This window comes from Protopterus annectens, chromosome 8.part1 (genome assembly GCF_019279795.1).
Source record: "Protopterus annectens isolate FY-2018-M chromosome 8.part1, PAN1.0, whole genome shotgun sequence".
NCBI lineage: Eukaryota > Metazoa > Chordata > Ceratodontiformes > Protopteridae > Protopterus > Protopterus annectens.
Genome location: NC_056742.1, coordinates 296,135,102 through 296,162,847, shown reverse-complemented (window position 1 = coordinate 296,162,847; position 27,746 = coordinate 296,135,102). Strand labels below are relative to the sequence as shown.

Sequence of the window (27,746 nt, the reverse complement as noted above, 5' to 3'; positions counted from 1 at the left end):
TTTCAATTAAGCAGCAATAAAACATAATTATATAATTTTTAACAAAGCAGTGTTAAAACATATTGCAGACATTTTTATTGATTAATGTAAATGATGACTTATACACAAAGTTGATTTAGTATTCATGTCATCTCCATGACCTCATGTGGGATGCTGAGAATTAGGTATATTGTAAAGTCCAGCTACCTAAGTTCCTTATATCATGTAATAATCACCACAGATGAGAACTGCTTTTCTTTATATGTGTGTGTGTGTGTGTGTGTGTGTGTGTGTGTGTGTGTGTGTGTGTGTGTGTGTGATACACATGTACTCCTCCTAATTGAGATAATTGTTGAGCTCTGTATTGATGATAATCTAGCTTCTTGGAATATTTATAAATATTTACTTTGTCTGATAGTGGGAATGTCTGCATTTCTGGACATGAGCTGGGAACTGTGTCTGCTTGCCAGTTTGCGTCAACAAAGTTAATAGCCTCATTGGGACAAGGAGGGTGGTTAAATTATTTCCTTTTTCAGACATCTACACTGTACACTCAGATTAAAATCATGCAGTATTTTATTGCAAAGCGGTTACTTCACTGAAAGGATTCAGAATGTGTGGACAGTGTTTTTTGGTAGTAAAATGCTATTTCTTTACAGCATTAATCGAGTTATTCATATTTGATCTAGACTCTGGGAAGCAATGTTTTATTTTCTACACAAATGCATTTATGTTAAGGTATAACTGAAAAATAAACCTAAATAGTTTGGCTATACTTTATTTGCACAGACACATATACACATATGAGATGCTATGAACTCAGCGTCAACTATTAGTCTAGGCTAGTTCTATATTCTGAGCAGGTTTAAAGAATTTACTTAAAAGTCGGTGACTATGTACTGCAGTGTATTTAATGTCATCTGATCCTCAGAATGGTTCTAGACTTCTTAGGATAAGGGCATATAATTTCACAAGACTAAGGAGTGAATGCTGAAAATTAATTTTATGGATATTAAAATGTTAGTGACTAAATCATGTAATGAAACTGACATTGCAAACAGCAAATAGTTAATAAGTTACAGAAAAATAAATATATGTAATCTATTTCCTTGGAAAACTAATACAGATTTAGGTTGGGAAAATAGCTATAAAAAAGCAAACGTAATCCAGAAATATATTCCTAAATTATGTGCAGCACTTGTATTATTTCTCTAATTACCTGTCATCTGAATACTACAAAATCTCAGTATAATTTTATTTTTATTGCATAAACAGGATGTTAATTTAATGCAAATTAAAAACTAATGTTCAGTATTGTTAGTAAACATAGCAGTTGTTACTGGATGGTGTCATTTAATCCCAAAATCTATTATACATGTGCTATAAAAAACTGACATGAAGTAACGGCACATACACAACTCCCAGTAATCTCCGCTTCATGGTTTTAGTGTAAATTCGAATGATAATAAAGGGCTGTGTATACCTTCTGTAGAAATGGATGCTGGGAGGGAATTCCTCTAACTCCCAGTTGTATTGTCATTATTGCTTGTGTCTGCCATTTGATCAGGAATGTCAGAATCCTTCATATTGACAAATGTGCTGTCCAGTTACATTGTGAAGGGAATGTTTTAGCTTCTGAGTGACTATGTATCACGCCTGAGAGCCTTTGCTCATCTCATCACTAACTCCCAGCACATTCTACATTTGCTTTGTGAGAGGTAAATGCATCTCAGCTTTCTTCAGAGACATTTTATTTTGTTTGCAAAAGTTGATGACATTCTTTCAGCAAATAGGCAGTGACTGTTTGTGTGGTGCCTTGGTAAGTGAAACTGATGGTCATGAAAGAGATAATAGGATGGGCTGCAGGGAGAGAAGCTACAGAAAGTGCAGATGTAAACACATCATGCTGACTGAAACTGGCATGACTGAGAGTGATAAAACATCTTTCCACGACCCATTACAGCATACGAAACAGGATGTATTTCTATTATGAGGCAAAAAATACATAGTATAGAATAGTGATATTATGCAGTTTCAGTTTAAAATAAAGGTAAACCCATCTGAGAAGAAGTGTGGCTCTGATATGTGTTCTTATATAAATCATTTGATTGAAAATGTGGCTGAGGAGTTCTAATTCAGTGTACCAGTATGAATGGTGCAGAAGTAGCTTTAACCAGCACTGCTGTCTTGGTAACCTTTTAATTACCTGAGGAATTTGGTGAAAGTATTTCAATGACTCTGCATTTAATACAGTTTTAATAATAAAAAAATAATGTGTGGTACAGGGTAGTTTGGTGGGCAGGTCTCCCACAATCTGTTGTTGCATGTAAAAAAAAAAAAAAAAAAAAAAATCCAGGGTTGTGAAAAAAGTGAGAACCATAATGTAGAATTTTACTGCCAACAAACAGCACAAAACTTTCCTGAAATGGTACGTTTTGGAAAAAGTCATTTTGACAGACTTTTTTCATCAGGCATAAATTCCTTGTGTTGATTTGCTGCATGCCACAATGCTACACAAATGACTAAGATTTGTGTAATATAGTTTTCTTTCTGTTGTGTTGGCTAATAGACCTTGGAGGAGCATCTCTTAGCCTGCATTTCCCTTTTGCATTTTACCACATAAGTCTAAGATTCAGGCCTGGCAGGGAAGAGTACTGTTTTGACATAAACATCAGGATATTTATTTGTCATATCCCTTTTGTATCATAGCCATGAGCATGAATATCTGTCTGTCTGTCTAATGGAAGTGCATGCTTTCAAACAGCTAGGCCTTATGAAGAAGAACACAGCTTTTATGTGGGCAAAACAGAAAGACCCCTTAAAAACAGGATCTACGAACACCTGTATGCCATTGATAAAATGAATTTAAATAATGCTTTAGCCAGGCATATTAAAGACCATCCTGGGCATGGCTTAGTCTTTCTTGTTATTGACAAGGTGGATGAGAGTAATAGGGGTGGCCCAGCATTGTTAAAGCTGGATGAGAAAGAACTAATGTGGCAACTGAAATTGAATGCCCGGATTTTTCCAGGTCTTAACAATTCTGTTTCTATTAGAAGCATTTTAAAAATGAGGGCCCTTAAAAGGTAATGTTTAATATTACACATTTGTATCTATATGTATATGTGTACATTTATATATATATATATATATATATATATATATATATATATATATATATATATATATATATATATATATATATATATATATATATATATATATATATATATATACATATACATATAGTTTATGTATACATTCAGTTAGTCTTTGGATTTATCTTACTTTGGATTTTTATAGCATGTCATGTATTAATGTATGTACATATATTTTTTTGGATTATAGCCCTTTAAATGGAGGCTTGACCTTTGTAATAATGTGTGGTGATGTCAGTTAATTCTGTCTATTTAAGCTTTGTATTTTATCTTTTGAATTTGTCTTATGAAGTTTGCTAACTTTTAGTAAACGAAAGCACTTACATCTACTACCTTTTGAGTCTTAGTGTCGTTTTTCCTCTTTTTGGTGTTTTGGTGGTATCCTTTGTTAAGGATTTCATATGTGTTTGCCTCAGTAACTATACCCGTTCTTTCATGCTGAAGTTCATGGTTTAAGAACCAAAGGATCACTGTGCAAATCCTATGTAACTGATCAAAAAAAGAGAGATATTGTATACGGATTTATATGTCAGAATTTGTCCTTATACCTCACCAGCATTCCTGCGTCACAGCTCCATGGTCTGAAGATTAACCCAAACCTTTGTTTGGTATATACATGTAGTTTACATATTTACTTGTGAATTTTGTACCAACATTTTGGTATTCCTCTGTCTCTCAACTGCATACACTATGACGGAGTAATCTGCATCACCAAATGGACATTTTTCATCCTTAACTCAGAAGAGTTCTGTGGATTCAAGAAAGATTCCCAATGCGAGAATAAACTATTGAGGCTAAAAGAATTTTATGCAATTACATAAACGCTGATTAGTTGCAATGAAGAAGATGTTCTCAACACCTTCCTGGGGTAGTTACCACTGGTGGCCCATGCATTGAGTTGGCACAGGTACCCCCCATTTGTTCTCCCACCCACATGCAGACATTAAAATGTAGACACACACACACACACACACACACACACATGCACACACACACACACACACACACACACACACACACACACACACACACACACATACATTCAGTGAAACTGACAACTTTCCTGACTAGAATGCATTCATGGGCACATTCAGCCCCCCCCCCCCCCCACACACACACACACAGACACATATATACATACATACACACACACACACACACACACACACACACACACACACACACACACACACACACACCCCTTCACTACTGATCCTTTAAATATCCCCCCTACTGTGACCACATTGGCAGACATGTTAAAGTTCCCATGTTGTAAATGTGCAACTATTGAAAGCAAGACAGAATGTATATACTTATTTAACATTTTTAAATGACAGATGCTCAGAAAAAAAATGTAGAATTTTGTTGGAAAAAATCACACCTGAGAATCTAAGAACCTTGTATGATTATGTTCTGGGAGTTAAAGTTGTATGCTAAATTAGTCCATGGCCATTACATTGTGATTGTATTCTCAGAAGTACAGACTGTGACATTAAACATATTTTATTACTGCAAACTGTTGTGCATAATTTATGTAAATAAGCTGGTCTAGAATAAAGTTCCTATTTCTTTTCTGTTTCTATGTATTATTTTCTTCCTCTTTGCTAGCATGTTCTTGTCCTTGCCTGGACTTGTTTCTGTCACACTATCAAGGTGAAGGTATCTTTACATTACACTGCTTTTCTGTTTCAGATGTCAGCTATAGAAAACATGGCAGAAAAACTGGAGAGCTTCAGTTCCCTGAAACCAGAAGGAAGTGAGCTGATGCAGTCTGTACCATCCATGTTTGGTTTCAGGTCCCCTCCAAATACTCTTCCAGAAAGTCTCCTCCGAAAAGGAAAAGAGCGCTATACCTGCAGGTAATTTGACAAAACATAACATTTTTAGTAGTTCTGCTCTTTCCATTTAGATCTCTTTGAATCTGTTTGCAGATTCATTATGAATAACATACCTTTAAAGGCAGTTATCTCTGTTGCAGTTAGCAATTTCTGGGTCAATGCAATCATTACATTTCTGTTTGCCATTGGATTTGCCAGCAGCTCCATTTTTCTAGGTTTGTACTTCACTGTTAAAATGTGTCATCTCTTGAACCTTGTTTTCCTCTGCTGGGTTTTGTAGTGCTTCCTTAAAAATCTGTTCTAGTAAAAATACTGGGTACAGTTCAGGTTTGGAACAGTTATTTAACATTTTCAGTTTATAACTATCATGGTAGCCCAGTTGAATGTATACAGCCAACAAAAAACACAAGCGCTGGCAGTATAGACAAAATAAATTTTCTGTGGAGAGCAAAACCAGCCACGCCCCTCACATTTCAGGTTGCATCCCCTTACTTAATATAAGTACCTATGATGCTGTTCAAATTAAAATAAAAAATGTTATTCCCAACATCTTTATGGAAATGTAAATTTTAGGATTTTAATTTAGGAAGTAGAAATATTGGATTGCAGTTCCAAGTGTCCTGTTAAAAAAAGAACAAAAGTTATATTGTATCTGACTTACTTGTTATTCATTTTCTCAGTGGATTATTCTGTTACAATAATGAAGTTTTAACAAAAGCAGACAGTAGTCTGCATGTTACAAAATAGTTTACGGTCATAGCTATGCTCCCAACTTTGCGGATTCTTTTGATTTTAAGATACAGAACCTTACTCTCTACTTCTGTGGGATCTTGCATTTATTCATCTTCTCGGAAGTAGCATGAGCAGGTTTTTGTTTGTTTGTTTTACATTAATTGATAGCTAAAGACAGGTGCTAGTCTTGCCATGCTTTCTGTGGCAGCGGCTGGTGAATAACTTCTGATAATTAGTTTTACCACTGAAATATGTAATGCTCTAGTAATAGTCATTGCAGGAATACAGAACAGTGATGGTTTCTGAATATTCTTCCCTATCATATTTATGTAAGTATTTATTTAATGTATTTGTTCATTAAAATTAATTACTTAGTTATTTAATTAGCGTATTTGGTAAAAGTGCCTCATTCCATGTAAGTCCAGGGATCAACGGTTTGATTAAATGAGTTCTTTAATACCAAATACATTAGCTTCTGACAGCGTCAGCCTTCTGAATCACACTACTGGATATTTGTTTGTATTTATTTATTTATTTATTTACTGCCTTTGAAACAAGCATTTTAATAGGCTGGTAAATACATTTTCTCATACTTTCTGATATGAGGACTCCACTCACCTAGATAGAGGTGACACTAAATGAACTAAAAGAAAAAATGATACAGCATTACGTTTATCTTACTGACTGGCTAATATCTTCCAGCAATCAAGCATTTTTACATCTATGATGCTCATCATTTTTATTCATTTTTAATGAAGTATGACTCTTTAGGCATACATGACTATTTTCACTTATCTGCTTAGGTATTGCGCTCTGAGATGTGTGGTATTTTAGAAGGGAGTGAGAGAATCAGCCTGACAATGTGGGATGAAGCCCATTTGCTGCTCATAAGCTTAATTTTTATGTGGTACTATGGGACACCTAACAATGATTGCACATTAACTGGCTGCACTTAAATATCATCATAATTTGATTAGGCTTCCTTGTTAATTAGCTTGAAGTTGTTACAAAATATGATGATTTTTAATAATTATCTTTAAAATATTTACAAGTCACATTCTCTACACATGACACATAGTTTATTGAATTACTTGCAATTCAGGGTATGTAGCAAAATAACTGCAGTAATTTAACATATTTATTTTAACAGGTACTGTGGAAAAATCTTCCCAAGATCAGCAAACCTCACTCGTCATCTAAGAACACACACCGGGGAACAGCCATACAGGCAAGTTTATTTTGGTTCACATAATTACTCTTTTACCTGGCTAATAAGTTACATTATTTTTTTTTATCCACTTCGAATTCTTGAAGGATGTAACATGGTTGGAGTATGTAGTGCACATAGAGGTGAAACAAAATGGGCATCACTGAAATTTTTGTTACAGTGGACTTTGGCTTTACCAGCTTTTGCTGGCTAAGGCTGTTTTTAGACAGTGGTACCAAATAACCTGAACATTATTACAGCATTTCCTTCCTGTTAAAATAACTTCATGAAATAGTTCCTCAGTCTTGTAGTCTGATGCTCAGGCTACTTCCATTAGTTAATTTGTCAGGTTCCTGTGCTGTGTATGTATAAGAGCAAATCATATTTGCAGATAAAACTAATTTGTTACCCAGTGCTGCTATAAGGCCTTATCCAGCATCATACATCAAACTTTATGTTGCCAACGAAACAATTGTAGATTGTTAAATTAACAGTAAAAAAAGCATTGTGTTAAAACAGTTCTGCTCTTATTATGGCTGATAAAAGTAACTACACTGGAAGGGTTCATTAGTTCAGGTGCCAGGGATTTTTGTTTTATAGCCAGCTTTATTTTAAACAAGTGTTAAGTTTACTATAAATGGCTGCTAGTGATCATTATATTGTAATGTATTAAAAACTGTTTATCATCTTAAGTGAGAAGCATTTTGTCATTTTGCCCCACTTAGTATGCATTACTCTTAATGCCTTCAGGATAATTATGCATCTTTTTTTTTTTTTTTTGCATTTGTTGATGTAAATATTGTAGACTGCAAGTTGCCTGCACTGAATCAATTTAGTTGTCAGAGGCTTAGTCTAATGCATGTGAGCTGTAAAGCATATTTATTGCTACACTTTATTCATTAATGAGTAAATTGAAACCAGGAGTAGATACAGCCTCTTCTGTATGACAGCATTATCATTAGTTATTTGTTATACCACTACTCTGCTGTTATAATTTTGGCAGGTAAAACTTACAAGTTCCTTATGCTTAGTTATTAACTTGCCAATATTGACACCCAACAATTACGTAGCTTTCAAGACTTTTGACCTCCAGGTTTTCTGCTGTCGTTTATGCAAGGGATAGAACACAGAACGTAAGTGATCTTCTTGCATTTCCAGTGCTCTATACTAAGTTTGCAGTACAATAACCAGTTACTGCATTTCTTGTTACGCATAGTAGCATAGCATACTTATCATTTTATACTTGTTTAATGTCAAATGTTACTAAATGCATTGGTAACATTTATTTAGGCTTTATTAGCTATCCCTCCTTTTTCACAATACCCTTTGATATCCATCCAACATTTGTGTTGTATTGGTGGAATATGTCTTTCTTGTAAATCCAGACAGTCTTGACTCTCCAACTTATTTTACGGTGTTTTTGACTCCATTCTTTTAGAGTACTTTGTTTAGTATTCATACTTTTACTGTCACATGATCTGTTTCTCTTCCTAGCTAGTGAAGTTGAATACATCTCATAGGTTCATAGTTAATTACTTGCCAATCAGTTTGCAGATTATTACAAGCCTAACCTATAACCAGATAGTGACCAGAGGCCAGAATCAAACTCTGTACATTGTGTTTGTGAGGTAAAAACTTTACCCATTATGCCAGCCATGATCCTCTCATCCAATTCAGCTTTCTCAGCTCTGTGGAAAATGAAGTGACATTATGTATAATTCCAAAACAGGAAAGCAGAAGCAGGGCTGTTTTTCACTAGCTTATTTATAAAAAGCTGTTCCTCATAATGTAATACAAGATAAACAAATCTGATGGGGGAAAGAAGGTACATATGTTACTGTGTTAGCTAAAATGTTAAAAACTCTAAATGAAAAGGCAGCTAGAATCTGATAGATAAATAAATAACATCAAAGGAAATGACTGACAAATATGAGAGTGTAGCAAGTTAGCAAATAAGGAGGGAAGCAACATTGCTGGAGAGAAATAAGTTCTAAAGGACAGAGGGAATATTATCTGATATAGCTAGCTACACATTGATGCAGGATACAGACAGAAGCTTGTGAAAACAATGCCAGTGCTGTGTATGACAGAATCAAAGAAAGACGAAAAATTCAAATGACGTTAGTATTCTTAGGAATTGTCAGTGCTTAGGTGCATGGATTAGACATTATTCTATAAAGGGCTTCATAGTGCAGCAGATAATGTTTAAAGATGGCATCTGTTACTGCAAATTTCAAAATGCAATAATGAAATGTTGCACATGGCATGCCGTAGTAATAGTGTTCCAATATCAAGAAAAAGACAAACTAGTTAAGCACTTAAGTTACATTAGACCCGATCTTATCAGTTATTAAGTACCCCATCAGGATGATTGTTGAGATCTGAGCTCACTGGAGCCACTAAGACCTGACAGTGTAGTGTGGGTCAACAAATGACAGTGGCAAAGTTTAAGCAGCTTTGTTTTTGCCTGCTGTTTGTGGCTGTGATTTGCCCCAGGCATAACATGCATTGCTTTACAGCTTTGAAGCTCAGCAGAACACTTAGCATGTTTTCCTGTAACTAGTATTACTTAGTTTATTTATTTATTTATTTGCAGTTGGTTTACCAGGATAGTCCATTGGGCCAAAAGAACCAGTTTTCAATGAAGTCCTGGGGAGAAAAGCTCCAAAAACAATTAGCAAGGTTACAATAAGGTATTTAGTTTCAATTATACAATTCCTATGGACTTGGAAATACAGTAGACTAGTGTACAAACATATACAAATATTACAATCTTGTATCGCTGAAAACAATTTACAATATAGAAACTGAGAGGCTTTTACAACTTAGGGTGGGTTACACTGGAGATATCTTTCATACATTCAGGATGAGTAGCTTAATACAATCAAGAGAAAGGTATATAAGTTGACATAGAACCTTTCAATATAGAAACAGAGAACCTTTTCCATCAGAGGGTATATTTACACTAAGGTACCTTTAAGTATTCAGAAAAAGCTAATACAAGCAAGAGCAAGATCTATAAGTTTAGGAGAGTAAGTAGAAATTCTCATTATGAATAGGGGAGGAGAAGTGAAAATTCTCAGTATGAGGAGATTATGTTGGGTGGGAGCAGGAGCATTCCCAATGGGAAATTAGGTATGAGTGAAGGGATTTTTTTGAATGAGAAGTGATTTGTGATGGTACAAATGGATGGGGGTAAGGAGTTCCAGAGACGAGCAAGACTGTAGGATAAGAGATTTTTTCCAGGGGGACGAATTGGTTTATACAGTTCAATTAAGTTTTGGTTGTTAGATCTTAAAATTCTATCAGGGAGGTGCATTTTGAAGGTAGAGGAAAGGGATGGGCAGAGGGATGGATTGAAGATGAGTTTGTGTGCAAGAGTCAGTTGGACGTAGGTGAGGTGATTGGGTAGTTCTAACAATTTTAGTTTGTGGAGAGCCGAACAGTGGTGTGAGGAGGACTTATGGGAGGTAGCAAACTTGACAATTTTGTTATAGCAAGAGGAGAGTTGTGTTTTGAGAGAAGATTGTAGGTTAGTTAGAAGTGGGGCTCCACAGAGGAGGGATTGGATGAGAAATGTGGTAGATAGGGTGAGTTTGGTGGAGGGTGTAAGATAATGATTCTGGTCTGTAGAGCATGCAGAGTTTTTGGTGTTTTTTTTTTATATTTAGTTGAAGATGGGAATTGAATTTAAGCTGACTATCAGTTTGGACCCCAAGTAATTTGGCCTCAGATACCAGTTCTAAGGGTGTATTGTTGTGACTGGTAATAGTGAAATTACTTGGATTGAAAAGGTAGCTTTAGAAGGGGTGAATACCATTACTTTGGTTTTGGAGGCACTGAGTACAAGGTGATTTGTTTTCATCCATTGTTCGGTGGTTGAGAATGCATCTTGAGTAAGCTTTAGCAGTGTGGGGATGGAGGTAGCAGAGCAGATTATAGTTGAATCATCTGCGTATTGGATAATTTTAGTTGAAGGGATAGAGTTATGGAAATCGTTTATGAATCGTGTATGAATTATGGGAATCGTTAATTTATTTATTTATTGAACATGTGCTTACTGGGAAAGTCTGACTGGGACAGATCTCATTTTCAATGGAGACCTGTGGAGAAATGCTCCAGATGAATGCATTTGGACATGTCTTTGTAGTAGTACACGGAGCAGATAAAGCTGCATACCCTACAAAGAGTTATGATTGGGTCTCCAGTCATAATGCTGTATTATGTGTTCTCAACTTGGATGCCAAGACCTAGCTCTCAGGTATTGCTGTCGAGGTGAAGTTCTTGGTATCTATGTTTTGAACATATAATAAGCAGATTACACTCAGGCACCAATTCATAATCCTCTATTTGAAATGGTGGAAGCATCACTAATGAAATTCTGCTACGGTTTGAAAAGAAATGCACAGTAGCTTAAAGGTTTACCTATTAGTGTCCTGTGCTTAACAACAGTATTAGTGTTCTGTGCGTAACAACAGTATTAGTCTTTTTACTTAGCAAGATGTTATCTGAGCAGAACTGCAGTGTTGCTGTAACAATATATTATATTCAGCTGAGAGCCTGAAACACCTGGGGAAAATGATATTGTTGTTGCTCAGAACTATGTCTCAAATATATAGCAGATTTCAACACTATAAAAGTAGGGGAGAAAGTCCTCGGAGAGCTTTGGAGTAGTGCAAAGTAGATATAAAGAGAGACTGTTTTAGAAAACCTTGTGAACATTCATAGTCAGAGAAACAGTGCAACAACTTAACAGTCAGGAGACAGCTCAAGCTGTGAAGGAAGGAAAAGCTGCTGTATAAATACAGAACAAGTCTTTGCAAAGCTAAACAGCAGTCAAGTATAAAGTCAAGAAAGAATACATGGTTGGTTTATACCATTCAGATATACGGAATCAGCTTACATCAAAGGCAGTTGTCACTGATTTTATTTATATCTACACTTATATTTGAGGGTACATATGTGTATGTCTTTGCTTTCTGACATTTGTATGTATGTGCAGCATTATACTGCATATCAGAACATGCCACCACGAACTTAGAAATGAAGGGCTGGATAAACTGGATTATTTGGAAATACAGACTAAGTAATTTTCAAGGTTATGCTGGCTGATAAGAAAGCAGTAAGGCACTAAGGGTGTTGTTTCGTACTGTATTCCTGGGGGTATTGTGAAGCACAAGCCTGAAAGCTAAGTGTTTAAGTTGTTGGTTTTATGTGGACATGTCTGTAATACACACAGCTCTATGTATTATGTATTATTGTACTTATAAAAATGTCCATTTGTTAATTTTTAAGTACACTGAAATATGAAAATTAGTTTGTGCATTAATTATATAATCTGAAGTAGTTAACTTCATTTTATCTGCAACCATATCGGATCCGAGTCGGCAAATTATTTTCTAGCATCTGCTCCAAGCTCCGAGCTCCTCCCCTACCCATAATGCACCACCATCTCCTGCCTTCCCTCACATGTCGTTTGCCGTGCCATAGTGAGCATCATGGTCTCTTTTGCTCTGAGCTCAGGGATAAGTAAGTTGGGATTGTTCTTCCTATTTAATGTGTCTGTGATCGTTAGTGTATCCAACCTCCCCCATTGGTATAATGCTTTGTTCGTCGGTTCAAAAAAAAAAAGAAGCTTTTTGGCTTGTCAGTTGCTGTTAGGTCCACTTTCCCTCGGCATGTGTATGTGTTGTATTCTTTCTATAGGGAGTGGCATTCAGTTTTGGACTATGGCTGATCAGCCTAAATCAGTCTTCAAAAAATGTACAGAGTGTGGCCACAAGCTATCACCGGCTGATGGTCACACTGTGCGTAATTTGTTTGGGAGTGCCCCATTTGTCCACCCAGTGTGCTATCTGTGTGGGTTTTAACCCAAGAGCCCTCAGGGATCAAAAGGCCAAATTGGTCACCAAGGGTCTTCTCCCTGCTTCTATGCTGGATTCTGCTTCGGCCTCGGTCTCTGGTACTCCTACTCAATCTCCCACCCAGACAGGGACTCAAACTCCCACTTCTTCTGGTGCTGGGGCAGACAAGCAAAAAGAAAAAGACAGAGACAAGGACAGAGAAAGGCACAGGGAGGATAAAGAAAGGAGGAGGGATAGGCCTCGCAAGAGATCCCCGGACAGGGAGCCTTTCCTTAGCCCTCCTTCTAAGACTTCGAGGCCAGTTTCTCCTTGACTCTGATCACCCCATTTCTTGCCGGAGCCGCTGGAATCTTCGAATCCAAGGCCTTCCTCACCCTTACTGTGCTGACCAACCAGATCCAAGTTGGTTGCTTCTTCGCGATCGACTCAGAGCCTATCTGACTTAGACATGGACAGGATGATGTGGATATTTCTTCAGGCCCAAATACAGATGGGAGTCTTACCAGGCCCCTCTCCCTCTGAAGGGGGGACCTCCATGCCCTTTTTCCACCTCATCTCTCCTACCCTGATCAGGGTGACTGCTTTGGCGTTTTTGGATCTGAGACTCTTTGGAGATGGTAGCTCAGCGCCGACGGTTCCTCCAACCTCGAATCCGGCTGTTACCTTGATTTCCTCGGATCTAGCTAGTTCAGATCCTGGTGTCTCTCTGAGCCATGGAGATGGAGTCGGACCAGAGGGAACGGATTCTTCTTCGGCTCCGGCTTGTTCAGATCCAAACCATTCCCTTGGACCTCAGAATACTCTCGCTTCAGCTCTGATTCCTGCTTCTGACCTGGGGAGGGCTTCTTCCTTGCTGGGTGCCAAGGAGGTATGCTCTCCATTGACATTCAAAATGGTGGAGAGGGTTCTCTCCCAAGGATTGAGACCCCAGCCCATTTAATCGGATTCCACCCAGACCCCGCTGCATTTGGCATTGACTCCCTTCATCCTGTCTCAAGGACAGCCTGTGCCAGAGGACCCCCAGGTTATTCCCTCTGAGGTACCCCCTGTGGCTCATGAGTCCTCTTCAGCATGTCCCACTGAAGAGGTAAACCGTAAGTGCAAACTTGGACCCCCTGAGTCCCTCACTATGGACACAGACTTAGAGAAAGGAGAAGGATTCCCCAGATCATCTCCTGAAGATGTCATGGAGATTCTCCGCCAGAGGGGAGGTTGGTCAGCCCCAAATCCTTCTACGGATGAGTCCGTGTTCCTGGAGGCCTTTGGCATGAGCCCATCTACTTCCTAGGTGTCCCCACCAGCGGATCCCTTGGTGGACCTTATCACCATGTGGGCATGGAAGGAGCCTGACATCGGAGAGCTTATCCCTAAATGCCCTGACAAGATCCTGTCTCCACCCACAGACAGACAGCTGTGGTCTAAAGGAGCCCCCATTGATGCTATGGTGGTCGCAGCAGCCACCAAGAAGGAACTAGCACAGGAAAGTTCCTCAGTCCACCCTCTGGACAAGGAGTCCAGGTTGGTGGATAGGATGTTTATTCATCAGCAACTTTTTCCATCCGTGAGCTGAACTATTTGGCACATGTTATCCGGCTTCAGCAAGACCTTGTCTCAGAGTTCACTGAATCACCCCCAGAGTCCTTATTGCAGCAGGACAAACAGCTGTTCTCCGAGAAAATGTCAACTCTGAAGTTGGTATCGAACACGTCCATGCGTCTCCTTTCCCACACTATGAAGGGAGCGGCTAGGTTGGCTGGGACAGTTGTAAACATGAGGCATCACACCTGGCTCAGGTTGTGTCAGTTTGCATACCCTTTCAAGGTGTCATTTATTAATGCCCCCTATGATGGTTCCTCCCTTTTTGGGAAGACAGTACGTGACACTCTTGTCCAGAGCAAAAAAGACAGGAAGACTTTGTCTGCCAACAGGATCCACTTCTGTAACCCTCAACGGTCCTTTTCTAGGACTCAAAGAGGGCAAAAAAAGATATGGTTCTGGAAATCTCAGTTTTCCCGGGAGTCTCAGAACAACTATTCCCCCAGAGGCAGAGGGGGACAGGATTGGCAATGACCTAGAGGTAGAGGGGGTCCTAGGAATTTCGGGTCTAGAGAACATTTTTCTGAAAGGCCTGCCCAACAGCCCTGAGGGGTTGCCCGACTGTCCTACTCTGGAGGCAGTTGGGGGAAGAGTGTCATTGCACCCAGCGGCATGGGAGTCCATAACTGCAGATCATTGGGTGCTACAAATAATATCCAGAGGCATTTGTTGCCCCACTGGGGACTACAAGACACCTTCTGGATGTTCCACCTGCTCACAGGGAGGCCGCAGCTTTAGAGGTTTAAAGCTACTTCAAAAATGAGCCATCAAACTGGCCCTGTTTGGCCAGTCCAGATTAGGCATTTACTCCAGGTTCTTTTTAGTGCCAAAAAAGATGGGGACCTCTGGCCCATCTTGGACCTGTCAACCTTGAACCTGTCCATCACCAAACAAAAGTTCCGGATGGTCACCTTACAGTCCATTCTACCTTATCACCGAGAGTGCAACTGAATGTGCTCGTTAGACCTCCAGGATGCCTACTACCATATCAAAGTTCACAGAAGCTCCAGGAGGTTTCTTCGCTTCCAGCTGGGAGCCAGTCACTTCCAGTTCAGAGCTCTACCCTTCAGCCTCACCACAGCCTCTAGGGTGTTCACCAAGGTAGTGGCAGTCATAGCAGTGCACCTGAGGCTTCAGGGAATTCAGGTATTTCTGTACCTGGATGACTGGCTCTTTGCTGCGTCCACCAAGCACATCTTCTGTGTCTGGCCCGAGACTACTTTCTTCTCTTGGCAGATCAATTGGGGATTACAGTCAATGTTCACAAATCCCAACTGCAGCCATACAAGTTCTAGACTTCATCGGGGCATGGCTAGACACTTTGCAGCTAAAAGTTTTCTTAATACCAGAAAGGATCTTCCATCTCAGGTGTCACATAGCTCAAATAGTGAACCTCAAATTTCCAAAAGCGAGCGATGTTCTCCGGGCTCTGGACTCTGGCAGTCCAATGGTCTTGGCTAGACCTGCTCATGGATTTTCTGATCAGGATCATTCACACCTGCAGGGCATCCCTCCTTTGGTGGCTAAGTTTACCGGAGGTTGCAGCGGTACGCTCCTTCGTGTCATCCCCAGTCCAAGCCACAGTAACCACAGAAGCCTCCCAACTCAGGTGGGGGGACACTGTTTGGGAAGGACAGTCCAAGGTATGTGGTCCTAGAAAGAGACCAAGTTGCACATAAATGTTCTAGAGATGAGGGAAGTACTTTTAGCGTTGAAAGCTTTTCACACTATCCTCCCTCTCAGAATGATTGCAATTCAGTCAGACAACATGTCAGTTGTCTGGTATGTCAACAAACAAGGGGGATCCAGATCCTATCCCCTGTGTCACAAGGCCATGAGAGTGTGGGAGGGGGCGACTTCCACAGGTCGGTTTCTGATTGCAATGCACATCCTGGGACACTCCAACATTTTAGTGGACAGATTGAGTCGGGCTATTCTGATGCCATATGAGTGGTCTCTGAAACAGTCAGTAGTGGAGGATATATTCCTTGCATGTGGACAGCCTTGCTGCAATCTCATCGCATCTCCTTCCAATGTGAAGTGCAGTGAGTTCTTCACTCTGATTCCCTTCCCAGGGGATGCCCCCAAAGATGCTCTAGTCCATGTTTGGCCCCTGGGCTTCTATATGCTTTCCCTCCATTACCACTCATTCTGAAGTTTCTTCAGAAAGCTTGCCGACTGGGGTGCAAAGTGATCCTCATTGCCCCATTCTGGCCTCACCAAGTTTGGTTTCCCTTCCTTTGGTCTCATATTCTAGCGCCTCCATGGATTCTGGATCCCTGCCCGGATCTAATTTCTAATCCTTCGGGTGCCTGCCCACCCAACCTGGACAGCCTCAAGCTGACAGCTTGGTTGCTCCATTTCCATTGATTGTCAGGACTCCCAGTCTTTCATCCCCTGTAAAATCTATACTAGTGGCCTCTCTTAAAGCTTCCACTAGTAAAGTTTATTGCAGTGACTGGAAGCGTTTTTCCATTTGGGCCTCTCACAGAATCCTGGATCCTTTTACAGCCTCTTTGCCAGTGATGTTAGATTTTTTGACTAGTATCTTTCAGCATGGAGCTAGCTTCTCCATGGTGAAAGTACAGTTGGCAGCCATTTCTAATTTTCAAGTTGGGGAAGATAACATTGCTTTAGCTTCTTCTAGGCAGTGTAAGGCTTTTCTTAAAGGCACTTTTCTTTTGCACCATCATGTCAAAGATTCGGTGCCTCCTTGGGACCTTACCTTAGTCCTCCAGGCATTGATAGCTCCCCCCTTTGAACCTGCAACTTCAGTAGATCTGAAATTTTTATCTTGGAAGACAGACTTTCTAGTGGCCATTACATCAGCCAGGTGGGTTTCTGAGCTTCAGGCTTTGTCTGCCATGCCTCCTTATTTGGTCTTCCATAAGGATAGGATATCTCTCCGTACAAATCCTTCATTCTTACCCAAAGTGGCATCTGAATCAAACATAAACCAGTCTATTAATCTACCTGTTTTCTTTCCCAATTTCCAAAACAAGGGTGAATATAAACTTCACTTGTTAGATGTTCATAGACAACTTAATTTCTATCTTCCTAGAACAAAGTCATTCCACAAGTCCAACCAATTGTTTGTTTCCTTTTCCAAAGTTTTTTTGGGAAAGGCCATTTCCAAGGTTTCCTTAGCTAGATGGATCACTCTTTGCATTTCATATGTTTACAAAGCAAAAGGTTTATCTCCTCCTGGTATAATTAAAGCTCACTCTGCCAGGTCCATGGCAACTTCTGCTGCCTTTTGGTCTAGGGTTGGTTTAGATGATATTTGCGCAGCAGCAACTTGGGCAAATCCACATACCTTCATTTTTCATTATAAATTACACCTGATTTCCAGAGGAAGAGCATCCTTTGGCTCTGCAGTGCTCAGGAATATCCTTCCATGAGGGCCTCCCAGGATTTAAGTAGCTGGGGACTCTGTCCCACAGGTTGCAGATAAAATGAAGTTAACTACTTCAGATAAAGAAGTTATGTACTCACCATAATGTTACATCTGAGTAGTACAATTTCCTAACACTGAATTGTGACAGACTCTTTCAATGTGGGACTTTGAGGAACTTCGAGGAACATGAACTTTTTAAGATCCCAAATGAGGTACGTTCCTCGTAATGAGGTATACTTGAGAGGCATGTACTAAACAAAGCCATAACAGAGACCTGTGAAAAGGAGTAGAACCTATCTATAGCTGGATAGATTGCAAAAAAATCATTTGAGAGCATTCCAAAGTCATGTATTATAGAATGCCTTTAGAGGTATGAAATACACCATAACTTTAATAAATTACATAGCAGTCACTAGAAAACAGTGACAAACCACTTTAAAACTGAGGTTACTAAACCAGGGATAAAAATCCCAAGATGGATATTTCAGTGTGATTATTTCGTACCACTGCCAATTTGTCTTGCTCCTAACCCATAAAGCTGATTATTTAGCAGACTAGGCTATGTCTACAGCTTGATTTCAGACAATAAACTTGCCAAATAACACCTCACCTACTTTTTGTGGATGGTTTGAAACTGTATAACTTGTCAGACAAGGAACAGAAGGCACAATTACAAATGGTTAAACTTTTTTGATAAAACAGGAATGACATTTGGTCTTGGTGAATTTGTGAAACAACATATATAGCAGGAAAAACTGAAACCATGTGAAAGTATACACCAGGGAGAGGAATGTAATATAGAAGAACTTGAATAACAGGGAGTGTATAAATATATGGGAGTAGATGAATGGGTTAGCAATACAGCATGAGCAAATGAGAGCAAAGCTTATTAAGGAATATTCTAGAAGACTAAAAGTAATATTAAAAACTGCCTTGGCATCCAGGAATAAAGTTCAGGCTAAAAATCATATTGCTATTCCTGTTCTTACTTACAGCTTTAATTTGATTGACTGGCCACCCAAAAGTATTGTACTGGGTGCAATGGAAAGCAAGAACACTGCTATTTGTTTATCAAAGGGTATATATAAAATACATGACACATTTATATAGTTCTCGGCCTAAAGGTGGTATGGACATCCTTCTAATTGACTGTATGGATAGGTCTGCAGTCATAAGATTGCTTATGTATTTGTTGGCATCATTGTACCCAAGTTAATGAATGCTCCAGCCATGAAGAAAACAAGTGTAAGATGACACCTTTCTTGCTTGGACTAGCAGAAGCATTTGAGAAAGGAGGATGTATTTTATTTATTTATTTATTGCATTTGATTACTGGGAAAGTCCAACTGGGCAATAAGAGAAGGTCCAGGGAGAAACGTTCCATGAACAGAAATTGTAATATACGACATGTAAGATAATTACAAACACACAGGCAATGTAGTAAAATACAAAAGTGTAAAACAAGTAAAACACAATGAGAAAAGTTGGTAGGAAACTGCCTAGTTATAGAGCAATAAAATACATTAGGTATACTGATTATTTGATGCAATACATGGTTGTTTATAGGTAAGTACTAGGCTAGCTGCCCTTGCAAGCCATTTTAGGCCTAGCCAATTGCCCTTTTTATGTTCGAATTAACCTATCCGTTTTAAAAGAGCTTGGCCTTACCTATCCCATGGTTGATGATTATATATATTAACCCTAATGAGAACAAATGGAATCATGCTATAGATAATTTGAGGGGATGCATGCATAAGATAAAGCTTTTAAGAGCTGTTTCTCTCCATTAGTAGTACATGGGCAGACCTGGGGTAAACATTCTGTTTTCCATCCGTAGATTCAAGTGATGCTTGAATATGAACAGGGATGAACTTTGTTTTATGTGGATGGAAAGTCTGTACCATAGCAGTGGTATTCTCTGAGAGATATACCTGTGCCTTCAAACTGTTCTGTTAATGTTGCAGAAGAGGTGTAGATCCCTAGGCCAAGTATTTTGATGCCATTTGACTTGCAGCAGTGTAGTAAATCCTTCAGTTCTGGGTTGGAAGACATCTTAAATGCCAGACACTGGTCACATCTTATCAGTCTGTAGGATATCAAATATAATGACAGAGCTTTGCGTCAGTCCATGTAGGATATGATGATTGGACTTTGTATCCTTTTAGTAAGATATCTGTATGGGCATTCCAGTCATTTTGTGTGTTCCAGTTGTTTTACATTACAAAGTCATCAGAGTAGTATGGTGTATGGATATCAAACTAGATGTATTCAAAAAGCAAGTAGCAACAGAAAAAAGAAAGAATATAAAGATCATGGCCAGGAGGATATGAAATAAAAATTGAAAGCCCACAGTTATAGTGCAAACGATAGAGAACTGCTGGAACAAACACAGGTTGGAAAAGATGTGATGCATGAAGGAAAGATGTATTTAAACCAAACAGCAAAAGGTTAATGATGGTAACTCAGGACAGTGGACTGCATACATACTGGTTAGCAAAGCCTATAGAGGAAAATGGGAGATACAGGCAAATGCAGGGTCTGTGCAGCAGGACTACATACAGTTGCACATCTTGTTGCTGGCTGTGATGTACCCATGTCTCAATGGTGTCTACTGAAAGGCTTAGTAATGTGCAAGGCTGTTAACACTGAGGTTTGCACAAACAGTACAACATACAGTTAGCTGAGAAGCACTGGAAACAACAGCCACAAAGAATTACTCAAAATTAAGATGTACTGATCACATGGGATCAACCAATGTACACTGTCAAAAAACTAGATGCAAGACAATCAGATATTGTAGCTGAAGGAAAAAGTATAAAATAATATTAGTCATTTTTATAATGTCCTGTGTACTGAAAATATCAGAATATGCAAGTAAACACTAAAGCGATGTGGAATAAAAACAGCCATACAGCTACAATATTGGTAAGTGCAAAGGACCTAATAAAAAATAATTTTCAAGCACACTTAAATACATTGTTGTTACAATTAGCTCCATATGAGGTACAGAAGGAGGGAATTCTGAGTGCATTGCAAATGCTGAGAACAGCATTCTTGGCAAATGTCAAAAGAGTGAAACAATATTAATTTTGTGAGCTTTAATTGTACCCTGACATAAGAGTAGGGGTCATTCTTGTCAAGGTATTAGAAAGCCCAAATAATTGGATAAGTTACAAAAGACAGAGAAAAAAGGTTTTGCTTTCTTCTACAGTAATTAGGATATTTATAGATATTCATCTGTTGACTGTTATAGACGTAACAAGACATCTATTTATAATTAGAAAATGCCATTATAAGCTGCAAAAGTAATCCTGGGCAGTCTGACTCAAATATTCTAATAATTCTGCATGTGTATTATCTCATTTAACTGTAGTATCATAGGTTTGATAAGTCTGACACAATACATATGGAATGCTACAAGTCAGATTCTTTTTACACTGCAGATCTATGTGCTGGTAGATTGTGTGAAAGTTAATGATGTCACACCATAAGGTGTCCTGTCTTGTACAACCAAATTAGCTAGTGACCAACCTTATCCATCCCATGGTCGATAATTATATATTCAAAGATACAAGTCCGAGCTCAACACCAGTGCAAATTTTCCTTTAATCCTGTAATTAAACTCTGAAAAGATTTTGGGTTATACACCCTTTCTCAGTGTGTAAAACTTTATCTTAAAAGCAGCAATTCATTTAAAAAGGCAATTGCCTATGTACTAGCAGTGCAGTAAATGTCCCCCACTGATGCAAGTGGTGAGGATTGAGGCTCCTTGATTACTGGCCCAGAGGTGGAGGGTCATCACATATTGGTGGCAATGGTGGGATATCCATATCACGTATTTGGATTCAGTAGTGTGGATATTGAACTCATGTTGCCTGTAAACAGTGGCCATTAAAGAAGGTGTTTGTACTCTCATGCAGTCACATGGTAGACATTCAGAGTTTCAGAGTTTCATATCACAATAGTTTTATTTTTTTGTTAGCTTAGTTAGTCAGGGAAAGCAGGGAAGAATGTCAGCAGAGGATTATGGCAAGCTGACAAGGAGCCAGTTGACTATGTAAAAAGCCAAAGGACTGGTGCATGCCAACTTGACTAAAGAGGAAATTATTGCAGCCTTAGTCATAGCTGCATCACAAACCAGCAACCAGGAAGACAACCAGACTGGCCTTGAGGATGTACAACTCTCAGAAAATGGACAGTTCAACTTTTCCTCAGAGGACTTAAAAATCCTCTGGAGTTAAAGAAACTTGAACTGGTGAGCAAACATTTGGAAATAGAATCAGCAGAGAGACTGTGGAATTTTGATGGTGAAGAAAAGGAGAGACAGATGAAATTAGAATCAGCAGAGAGACTGAGACATCTGGAAGCCAAAGAAAATGAGAGGCAACGGCAACATGAAAAAGAAATGAATTCTTCTAAAGGACCAGTCATTACAAATAAAAAGGGTACATTTCTGTGTCATAATTGTCATTGTTGTAAATACAGCACAACGGACATGGAGTTTATACATCCAAATACTCAAATACTAGTAAAAATATAGGTTCATATGTTATGCAGATTGATGATGATGTGTCTTGCGGCTTTTCCCGGTTAGGGGTCGCCACAGCAGAACTCCGGTCCGCTAATGATTGGTAGTTGATTTTTACATGCCGATTTACTAGCCCTGATGCACAACCTTCAACGAAGGTATGCCCATTCACGCATGTCTCCACGCAGAAGATGCTCTAGCTGAGAATCAAACCGGACAGCGTCTTACTGTGAGGTGACAATGCTACCACGATTGCATTTCTGAAAAAAAAATTGTTTACTTTTCTACATTTAATACAATGTAACTTGTGTAGGAAAATACAATCACAGGTTGAAGGATTGAATTGTTAAACTCCTTTCAGATATTGGGAGAGCTGTAGACACCAACTTGCTTGTGAAATATGTTAAAGAGAATGAACATAGCTTTAAGTTCCATGTTATATAGGCACTGTATAGAAATATAAGGGGTGGCAATTTAAAAAACTATACTGAAGTATGTGAGTAGAATTGGATAGTTAGATTAAGTGCAGATGTTTTGGCTGGGTTGAATTCAGCAGTTAGTATTAAGCTTTTATTGAAAATAAAATAAAATAAAGTATGAATCAAATGTTTATTATATAGTATATACAATAAAATAAAGTATTAATCAAATGTTTATGATATAGTATATACAATAAAATAAAGTATTAATCAAATGTTTATGATATAGTATATACAATAAAATAAAGTATTAAACAAATATTTATGATATGGTATTTTAATGTATCTTGACTTTTTAATGAGTTTTGCTGAATGTTTAATTGATTAATTGATATTGATCTGTGATTGGCTGCTGATATTGGTGATTGCCTTTTTAAATTAATTGCTGATTTTAAGAAAAAGTGTTATGCATTGAGGAAGAGTGAGTAACCTGAAAGCTTTGCTGAGTTTAATTAAAGGATTAAAGGACATTTTTGCAGTGGCATTGAGCTCGGACATGTTTCTTTGCATTTGGATTTGGTCTTTGTTTCTGGAGCTCATTTGCACTCTCACTTTTACTTGTTTACAATAATTATATATTACCCCTAATAAGAATAACTCACATATTGATTAATATATCTACATACAAATAAAATACAAATTTTACTTTTAATTTTTATCGAATTTTTATTAAATCTTTATTAAATTTTACATTTAATTTAAATTTTAGTTTTACGTACAAATTTTACATACATGTTACAATTTAACATACAGATGTTAGTGTATTAAGTTGTCTTTCTGATAAACATGATGCACTTTTCAATCATTTGATAATGACTGCTGACAAAATGCCCATAAAAGCCATCAGAAGAAGAGTGACAAAGGAATTTTCTGTGAGTGCTGTAGGAACTGCACAGGACTGTAGGATATGAGAACCGATTTCCTTGTTACCGCAGAAGCTCACTGAAATGCACACACTGGTACAGTTTACAAGATCGCTTTAGCTGTCCACTGACATGTTTTGGATGATAATGGGATTGCCTCTGGGCTGATAGTTGAGCAATTTAATTATTCAAGGAGAAAAGATGTAATCACAAAGTACAGTTTTGCATGAAAAAGCTTGGTCTTACTTACAAGCTTTTTAAAATTACTGCTAAATTGTTTCAAGCTTGTTCAATAAGATAGTTTAATTGTCTTGCACTGGCATTACATGAAATAATAAAAGCAAGCAGCTCCCAGATTCCACAACTTAGATAATTATTTTGTAAACAGTGATTTTGAAGAAAATGCTGAATTATTCACAAGATGTTTCTATTATGAGTCTTTTTGGTGAAAATAAGTAAACAGCTTCATAAGGAGATGTGTGTCTTTCTTATGAAAATACATAAAAATAATAGAAACTTCTGTTAACAAAAATCTATAGAGCATGACCAACACATGTAAAACGAGTACCAGTACTTATAATGTATATCCCTTGTGTGGATAGTAAGGCAGAGATGTTTTCTTTTCATAAATAGTTTGTATCCTTAAAACAGATGCATGCTTTACAATAGCATTACTAGGAAAAAGCAAACGCAAAGCCTGAAGAAAGATGACTTAGATTGTTGTCTTTGCTAATAGTTAAGTTGTAAGCATGTGTTTCATTGTAAAAATGAAATAATAACTTCTAGTAAACAAAGAATGAAGTATTTTAATAATTTTAATCTAGTTACACAAAGTTACAGTCATTAAGCATGCTATGAAATTAATCTTACAGCTATTATGTTGGCAGCACTCAAAAATGTGCACATACTGCTAATGGTTATTAATGAAAACTGTTTACAACAAATGGGTGTTTGGGAGTTATTTTTGAATCCTGCACCTTGACAGTGCATTTATATATATGTAAAAAGTCAGTTTTACCTGCCTAGCTTTATTAATCATATGTGCACATTTTTCTTACCAGGTGCAAGTACTGCGATCGCTCATTCAGCATTTCCTCCAACTTACAGCGACACGTGCGCAACATCCACAATAAGGAAAAACCATTCAAATGTCACTTGTGTGACAGATGTTTTGGTCAACAAACTAATTTAGATAGGCATTTGAAAAAGCACGAGAATGGAAACATATCCGGTAAGTAAAGATCCGTTTCATTTACAGGTTAGTTGCATGAAATATATTTCTCTTTGAAGCAGATGAATTACGATTACGGCAAAGAGATGATCTGAGAAGTAATATGTAGGAACTGCAACTTGTGCAGTCATGCTGAATGGACTTTTCTTTTGGTCAAGATTTAAAATAGTGTTATGGGCTGGAGGAAACAGTGGTAGTTTAGCAGAGGATTAAGGCTTTGTTCTGCTAATAACCTTCAATGTATAGTCTGAGATTGTATGTCCTTGGTGTCCAGATGCCTGAGCAAGTCAATAACGAGACAGTGCACTCAGCTCTTCCCTGGATAACAGGTTTGAAATCTAGTGAGTTTACTGGTTTAAAAAATGAATATAACAATAATAAAGAAACAGTGGACACAGTTTTAACAGCAGGAAATGGGATATGGTTACGCCTTCATTCATACAATTTACAAGACCCCCACATGTAGTACTTCCACACTTCTGGAGACAATATCACCATGATCATGTTGATAAGTTGGAGGCATTTCAAGAGGACAATGGAAATAATGCATGTTCCTTGTCAGAAACTATGTAAAGAGATTACAAGATCTACAAAAATGTAGTCTTTCTGAGAATGATGAAGGTGGATTTGCTAACAGTTGTGTAACTCTGGAGATCCAGTAGAGATCTAAATGACACTGTCATAGTTTCAAGGAAAAGATCAGTTTAAAACAATTGCATAATATAAACTATGTGGCACATGGCATTGTAAAATTAACAGTTGCCTTGTGAAAGTGTGTAGGTTTAAAAAAATGGGAACAAAATTCAGGAATGCAGCACACAAATGTAACTCTCGTAAGTGTGAGGACTTTTTTATAATCCTTTTTTTTGGCCCCTCTCCCTTGACAAACAGTAAACACCCATCCCTTGTTAGCTGCTGGATGTGAGACCCATGGATTGTGGCCTCCATCTAGTGTCAGTTAGTAGATTTTTTGTATACTTCTTTCTGTCCCTGTTGGCCAGCTGGCATGGTGCACTGTCTGCTTCACTAAGCCTGGGTCATGTGACTGCTAAATCAAACCTACTATGCTGGGCAAGAATGCCGTATGATTCTTGTTTGAGTTCACCCCATTGAGCTCCATGGATGCCTATATATTTGATGATGTCTCCCAGATGGCATACTCTCAGTGGCATTTCCACAGCCACTCAACCTGAGATGGCTGACCTTTTCTTGTCAACCATTCACTCCATCCCACCATGGCATGCTTTTCCAGTGTCTGGGCTGATAATCAGACTGTAGTCACCTGGGCAGTATTAGGACCATAACTTCTGCTGCATGGAACCAGTACATTGGCATAAAGATTTACATTGTTCATTCACTCAGAAGCAGATATTGACCAGTAATAATAGGAACTGTTTTGTTAGAGATAAGTTTGTGTCACCTTTAAAAAATGATAGAATAATGATGTACTGTGTTATTTTCTCTCCTTTCCTCATGAGTTATTTTAAATGTTTAGAATAATTTCTGACATTTTGAATAGCCATTTGAATGTGTATAAAATAATGACGTATTCAAGCAGGTAGTGAATAGAATGTTTCTCATAATTTCAGTTAGTGCACCAAATTAATAAAAAAAACCCCACTAAAGTCAACATTTTCAAAGCTGTGACATAAATTAAAGTTGTTATTTTACATGTGTAAGTCATCACTGATAATAAAGGTGGAGAAACACTTATTCATAGAGTATCATTTCAGTGTTTGAGCTCACAGTCCATTACTCATTTTCTTTCATTTTCCATAGGAACTGCAACATCGTCACCTCATTCTGAACTAGACAGTACTGGTGCAGTATTAGAGGACAAAGAAGATTCATACTTTAATGAAATACGAAATTTCATTGGAAACAGCAAACAAAATGAACATTCTCCTAGAAATTCAGAAAACAGGTGAGTTTTATATTTCTTGTTGAACGTAAATGATAACTCTGCATACAAAATCATATCTTATGAATATTACATGTGCAATATAGTTATAGATGGTTTTGGTATCAGCTGACCAATTAGACATTTATGTTGCCACATTTACCATCACATTCTCATTAGCTATGTAGTAGCAAGATTTGTTCATGGAATACAAGTCCACATTTAGTTTCACATCTCCTTAAAGACAAATATAGGATGCATTGAATGCATGATATTAAACCTCCTGATTTGTGCGAGTGACATTTCCCTAGTGATCAGGCTGACATTTGTGCCTTCCGTCTGACACTGTCACCACTCTTCCATCTCATTCTTTCCCTTCAGGCTACTGTGTCCACACTGCCAGCTTACTGTTCTTTGTACCCACATCTTGTTATCCCTCCTGCCTTCCTCCAGACTGGATAGATCCAGTTTCTCAACCCTGTATTTGCACCATGCCTCCTTCAGTGCCATCTCCATGCTTGTGGTGTTTCCATCTTTAACCTAAAATGGCAACAGAGTGGTACACATTTTCCTGTTGTGATCTGAGTAGGTAAGATTGCCGGTCTAAACACTGAATTATTATTCTCTGAAAACATCATGGTTCCTCCTCTGGATGCTCCAGCTTCCTCCCACATTTGAAAGACATACAATAGGTGGACTGGACACTAAACTGGCTGTAGGCATTAATGTATATGTGTGCATTTGGTGCAGAAGTACAACCAGGACAGCCAAGTACAACCAGAAGTACAACCATTGTTGAAGTGACACCCCAACCTCATGTGCAAAAATGAGAAAAAGGGTTGTAGATGGATGGATGGATGGATAAATTGATAGATTTCCCAGCATCTTGTTCACTTTCAATATCACTTTCTGTTTCTGGACTTGATAGTTAATTTCTGTCATAGTTGGTGGTGCCATGTTTCCTACATCCTTAG

The 27,746-nt window shown here is 38.2% G+C and overlaps 1 protein-coding gene across 3 annotated transcripts in view; it reads left to right on the top strand.

Moving 5' to 3' along the window:
- MECOM (MDS1 and EVI1 complex locus) overlaps positions 1 to 27,746 on the top strand; it is a 192,328-nt gene that overhangs the window by 137,562 nt on the left and 27,020 nt on the right. For all 3 annotated transcript variants that reach the window (XM_044081888.1, XM_044081889.1, XM_044081887.1), the window contains 4 exons: positions 4,830 to 4,996; positions 6,858 to 6,935; positions 24,703 to 24,872; positions 26,652 to 26,796. In XM_044081888.1, coding sequence (XP_043937823.1) covers positions 4,830 to 4,996; positions 6,858 to 6,935; positions 24,703 to 24,872; positions 26,652 to 26,796 — 560 coding nt within the window. The remainder of the gene's footprint in view (positions 1 to 4,829; positions 4,997 to 6,857; positions 6,936 to 24,702; positions 24,873 to 26,651; positions 26,797 to 27,746) is intronic.